The 6,368-nt window shown below is 46.4% G+C and overlaps 1 protein-coding gene across 1 annotated transcript in view; it reads right to left on the reverse strand.

Moving 5' to 3' along the window:
• The window catches only part of HSPA14 (heat shock protein family A (Hsp70) member 14), a 28,629-nt gene extending 22,475 nt beyond the window's left edge, over positions 1–6,154 (reverse strand). The window contains exons 1-3 of the mRNA XM_046678333.1: positions 5,998–6,154; positions 4,883–4,963; positions 4,724–4,806 (exon numbers count right to left, since the gene is read on the reverse strand). Coding sequence (XP_046534289.1) covers positions 4,724–4,806; positions 4,883–4,963; positions 5,998–6,054 — 221 coding nt within the window. The 5' untranslated portion in view covers positions 6,055–6,154. The remainder of the gene's footprint in view (positions 1–4,723; positions 4,807–4,882; positions 4,964–5,997) is intronic.
• Between the last annotated feature and the right edge of the window lie 214 nt (positions 6,155–6,368).

Here is a 6,368-nt window from a genome sequence, read left to right on the forward strand (position 1 = left end):
AATACACGTTGTGTCTCTATTAGTCTAATAAGCTATAGAGGGATTTAAAAAATGAAGATCTTAAAGTCCAGGAAGTAGTCAAGGTAAGCTAGTAAAGATTCAAGCAATGAGGTCATGTATACAACCGTAATTCTATATCTTGTCAACTAAAGTGCCTCACCCTAGCCTCACCTTGGCCAAGGTCATATGATTAATAACTTACGTGTGTATAGTGCTTTTAAACTTTTAAACCCTTTCACATCTACTAGTCACTTCATCCTCACAACAACCCTGTGAGGTAGGCAGGTCAGGAGTTACTATCTAGCCCCCATTTGACAGATGAGGAAACTGGTGTAGAGAGGTAAACTAAATTGCCTCACATTACTGACAAAGCCACAGCTAACTAGCTGTCTGGACTTGGCTCCACCTATTTTCTTTTAGGCAACCTCTTACATATCTGAAAGGTCTTTCAATCAGTGGAGAAGCTCGGGAAAAGGAACTAGCATATATATTCCTACCACTCTGCATATTAATGGTTAGTCCATTCTTTTTTTCCTGAGGAGATGGAAAAGAAGCCAGGGTACCAGAAGAAAGATGTTGGAACTGGGCTTCTATCAGTTTAGGAAACACACCCTTTTGTAATCAGTTTCTAACTTTTGGTATTCGAAATTAACCTCTGAAGCAATTTTTCAAGCCCTAGCTGAAAAGCACCGGTGGCCTCTTCCACTGCTGTCGCCAAGCGTCTGACTGCGATCACGGCATCCCTGCGGAGCTCGTTGGCCGTATCTTGCTGAGCACTGGCCTCCTCACCAATAGCAATCAGCCTGTCCAATTTTTCTTCCTCACGCTTGGAAAGTTCTCGTGCCAATCTCCTGTTTTCTGCCAACTCAGCTGCAATAGTCCTGGCCACTGACCGCCTTCTTCGCCTTGCCCACCTTGGAGGGGGCTCACTGGTCAAAGGCCTGTCCTCACCAGAAACAAAAGGAACTCTGGAGGAGGAGACTGGAGGTCGCTGTGTGAAGGCCACCCCAGGAGTGTTTCGGCTGGTGCTGGTGCAGGGACTGGGCTCACCGGACACACCCAGTCTGGTCATGGGGCTGCTCTGACAGGGAGTAACTGCACCTCTGAAAAGGTGGTGGGAGCTGCTGTAGCTGGGAGTCCCTTGAGAGCACCCTGAAAAACAAAGCAACAATGTTGCAAAGAGGACATTCCTGCTAAGGGAATGCTTGCAGCCAGCAGCAGAGTTGAAAGACAATTACAAAACTATGGTAGTTCCTAGAAAGGCCTCTTTACACAAGGGACTGGGTGGAATTCATTTCCTTAGTCTGGACATTTTGGCCCATTGCAATCTTACTGCTAAAACCTCCTCCTTGCTTTCCTGAATCCCTTTCTATGTAGCTATCCAACCCACTCTATATCCACAAATTCCTAAGTACCCATTATAAATAATGCCAAAACTAGTTTGATTCTAAAGAGTACTACCTCTACGTTTAAAAAGTTCTAGGGGCTGGCCCCGTGGCCGAAGGGTCAACTTGGCGCACTCTGCTTTGGCAGCCCAGGTTTCGCTGGTTCGGATCCTTGGTGCGGACATGGCACCACTCGTCAGGCCACGTTGAGGCGGCGTCCCACATGCCACAACTAGTAGGACCCACAACTAAAAAAATACACAACTATCTACTGGAGGGATTTTGGGAGAAAAACCAGGGGGAAAAAAAGGACTGGCAACAAACGTTAGCTCAAGTGCCAATCTTTAAAAAAAAAAAAGTTCCTATACCTTACATACATAGGGTCACAGCTTTTAAAAAGCTGCAGCCCTTTATCTTATCATTAGGTTAAAAAAGGAATAAAAGAGGGCAGGGGGCAGAAACAGGGACAATGCTGAAGAGAACACCAAACGTACACTGCTGTTTAGAATCAAGAGACTCGGGGACCCCAATCCTTCACATGCTTGGGAGTTACCTGCACCCGAGGATTCATCCCAGGAGTCCTCAACGTCACTGGTTTCTCGCATCTGGTCACTGATTCTCAGCTGACAATCCTCATCTGAATCTTTAACTGTTTTCAAGATAGGCTGATGATCTGCCGCCTGAGTCCTTTTTGCTCTCAGAATGCTGGTTCCCTCTTCCCCTGGGGTGTCAGAGGCCACTAAGTTCTGATCACAGTGCTTGGCCCAAGCAGCATCCTCCATTAAGTTGTCTGGGTCAGTCACTATCTGATTTCGGAGAAGCTGATCCAATGTATCATAAAATGGACAGTGTGGTGGATCACTCATACTTGTGGCATGGGCAACATATGCCTTTAAATACAATGCCTTCAGAACTTTAAACTTGGAGCGGCACTGACGTTCGGTGCGGCGGAAGCCTTCCTGCTGCATTCGCTTAGACACTGCCTGATAGACATCTGCATTATGATGCACAGTTTGGAGGCGCTGAATATACTCCGCCTCGCCTAGTATGGAGAGAAGAGTTCGTGTCTCCTGTCTGGACCACCGGATGCCCGCACTGCTATTGGAACTGGCCATAGTGGACTGGGAAGGAAGGCTAGCTGAAGGAAGCTCCTGGGCAGCAAGGTGCAAATCTGAAGGTGTGGGGAAGCTCTGTGTGCTCAGTGTATTTCCAGGAGCCAGTCGATTCTTCCCTCTCAGGGCTAATTGCTGAGAAGCCAGGGCCAAGGACCGAATTTCTGGCTGGAAGGCCACAGGGGAATGAGAGTTACAGGCAGGGTGGAAGGATAATTGTGGCAGCAAGTTAAGTGGTGCTACCTGTAAGTAGGTGGCAAACAGGTAGGATGCCAAGACTGAGAAAGCCCAACTTTGCGAGTTGACCCAAGATGGGTACCGGACCAGGGGCTAAAAAAGCCTTACTGACTGATAACAAGGGGACTGGCTCCTCCACAAAGGGCAGAATGCTTCCAAGGCTGAGACCTGGTACAACTGTGGATCTGTAAAAATCACCACTGTCTACTAAGAAGATAGACTGAGGAGGGAAATACCTGGACCATGAGGCAGCTCATTCTGGAGAAGTGCATGCAGGACCATGGTGTAGCAGGACATCTGAAGGGTGCTCATCCTTTAATAACCTTGGCCCAAGTAGCATGCTGTGGCTATATATTAGCATCTGACTGTCACCAGTGCATTCCTTTGTCAAAAGGCAACTTTCAGGGCCAGAAAAGAGAGCTTAAGTTTTCCTGCTAATACAAAGCTTTCTGCATAGTATGGCAGAAGACAACCACATCATTACTCCAACCATCTGCCCTAAAACAGCAAGCAGGGGATAGATGTATGGAAGCATCCTGTATCTTGATTGTGTCAATGTCAGTAACCTGGCGGTGATACTGTACTATAGTTTTGCAAGATGTTACCATTTGGAGAAAGTGGTAAATTCAGTAATACGCTGGATCTCTCTGTATTATTTCTTACAACAGTATGTAAATCTACAATGATCTCAAAATAAAAAATGTAATTGAAAAATATATATTGTTGGCTGCTTACAGTGAATCTAGCTTCCAAAACTATCTACAATTCCCTGTTTTTTTTCAGTTTATAATTTGAAAATTTGACACCAACTGATTTATTTCCAATATGCTCAATACTAAATTCTGTCAACAGGTAAATGGATATGGGAGTACATTTAACATCACAAAAGTCTGAATTCTTTCCAAAATACTACAGTTTGTGGCTTAATGCATAGATATCCTAAGGAAAAAAATAGATAAGTTCAGTTTAACTAAACACAGGTAAGGGACAATAAAAAATATCTGTACGTATAAAAGAAATAAATATTCAATTTAATCTATAATCTCCAAATCCTAAAATCAACACCAAGGAATTCCTACTTAAATTCTCAACTAACAAAGCAGAAAGGAAAGAACCTGGAGCTGAGGGTGAGAGGTCCTGAATTGGGGTACCATCTAGTTCACCCCCTCACTAATTCAGGAACACCACAACTTCTATGTGTCTTGTTTTTCTCATCTATAAACAGGGAGGGATAAAACCTGACCTACCAATCTTAAGGGATTTGAGAGGATTATATAAATAGATGTAAAAGCACTTTGAAAATACAAAAACACTCTATCAAGTATTACTACTCCAGTGAAAACGGAAACCCCTAATTATTATGGTAATCTATAATTTGAGGAGACAGAAGTCTGGGGAAGTAAGACTCTTTAATCTTTTAATTAAAGTTACAACAAATGATTAACCTGATTCTTAAGATGTTAATTAAGCTGTTTCTCTAATGATTAAATTTGTAAGCCAACTGGAAAAGGTAGTTCCCAGAAAGTGTCACAAAAGGGCTTGAGGAAGAAAATCGATAGCTTCTACATAAGCTTCTACATAAATTATGACCAACTGCAATATATTTTGCAAAACTCAACAACAGTGCAAAGAAATCTTCAAATTCCCACAAAATCTTTCAAGCTCTCTCATTTAAGAAACTAATATAAAAATGTGCAGAGTTCCAAATTACCACCTGTGAATGACACAAATTATAAAAACTAAATGAACATCGGCATTTATCAATACTAACAGACCAGTCAGCAAAAAACAAGTGTCTGAGTGAATCCCACCCCTGGAAGACTCAGCACTAATCATCACAAGCAACAGCCTACTGGGTACTCTCTGAAACGACTCCGTCATAAAAACGATGAAAAAACAAACTGGAGTTTCTAGTCTCATTTCACATTATGCTTAGAACGTATAAACACATTTTATTACCATATGTAAAAGCATTATTTTATTCCATACCTTCTGCCAAGGATCTGCTTTACTTTCATTACTGTATTTGAAATATTTCTTATTCTACTTTGCTTTGCTGCCAATCCAACAACCTGAAAAAGAGCAAGATGTTACAATGCATCTAATTTTTACTTTTTCAAAGAACAAAAGTAAGAGGAACAGTAGTACCTCTTCATTTTCTGAGTAAGCAACAACAGCTGGGGTAACTCGGTCACCTGCATCATTTGCAACCACATCAGCCCGGCCATCCTGGAGAAAAATACACTACATTAGTTCTTCAGAAATGAAATATATGGTTTCATTAGACATATTCAGACATGTGTAGGCCAGTGCCATATATGCAGAAAGAAAAATCACTATATCAATACTTTAAATTTGTAGATTTAACGGCCATTATTTATTTCCTAGAGTTTATATAAGGCCAACATTTAAGGAACATCTGCCTCATTTTTTCAGTCTGCTCTGTATAGCCAATAACTGGAACAAACAGAATAACCAACCACCTTTCTATATATAACAACATCTCATTACATCACCCTACTTCTCCTCCTTACCTTATACAAACACGTATTTCTTCCCTTTTCTACATATGATGGAGCACTAATCCCTTCGGCTGTTCCTTAGAAATCACGCGACATTTAAACGCGAGACTAGTATCAGAAGTTCATTATTACTGTTCCAACTCCTAGTGAAGCTTTCTCACCTCCACAAAGGCCAAGTCAGTGGCGCACGTACCATCAACTCGCTTCACCCGCTTCACAGGACCAACAGCTACAGTTCCAGAGCGCGGCGGCCCGCCCATTCCTGCCAAACGTCCAGAAACCTCCCGGCCTCCTGCGGCCACGGCGTCCCCCAGACCCTCCCGGCCTCCCGCGGCCACCGCGTCCCCCAGACCCTCCCGGCCTCCCGCGGCCCTGCCGTCCCCCAGACCCTCCCGGCCTCCCGCGGCCACCTCGTCCCTCAGACCCTGCCGGCTTCCTGCGGCCACGGCGTCCCGCAGACCCTCCCGGCCTCCTGCGGCCCTGCAGCCCCCGGGCGCCGCGCACTTGCGTCGTCCCCACTTTCCGCCAAAGCGCAGTAGGCTTTCCGGAGGAGCTGCGGGGTATGAGGCCAGGTCCGCCAGGCCCTTCGCCTCGAAAATTCCCCGCAGTGACGCCTCTCCGCGCGACGTCCCTAGGTCCGCCACACGCGTCCACAACCCCGTAGGTGACCAAAGGACTGGGCGCCGCCCCCAGAGAACGGGTGGCCGACATTAGGCCCGTAGCCAGCCCCCACTCCCTCACCTTATAGACGGCCACGCAGGCTGAGGTGCAGCCTAGGTGAACTCCGATGGCCGCCATGAGGCGGCAGAGACGGCGGCAGCCGGAGCGAGCGGGTGCCCGGCAGCACCAGCTCCCGGCTTCGGAACAGCCCCATCAGGCACCGCGGAGACTTCACGTTCCCGCCCGCCCCTGCGTGCGGGCCGTCCGCCGCGGCCTCTCGCGTCACCGCCAATCAGCGTGAAGGTCCCGCCTTCCCCCTCGAGCAGTGGGCGAATAGCTTTAGTGCGTCTCTCTCCGCCCCGCTGGAGCGTCACGGCGCATGCGATAGAGCGCACGCGCCAGTCGGGGAGGGACAGGAAGGGGCTCCTTCGCCCCACCCCGTTCTTTGCCCC

The sequence above is a fragment of the Equus quagga genome, chromosome 12, assembly GCF_021613505.1.
Source record: "Equus quagga isolate Etosha38 chromosome 12, UCLA_HA_Equagga_1.0, whole genome shotgun sequence".
NCBI lineage: Eukaryota > Metazoa > Chordata > Mammalia > Perissodactyla > Equidae > Equus > Equus quagga.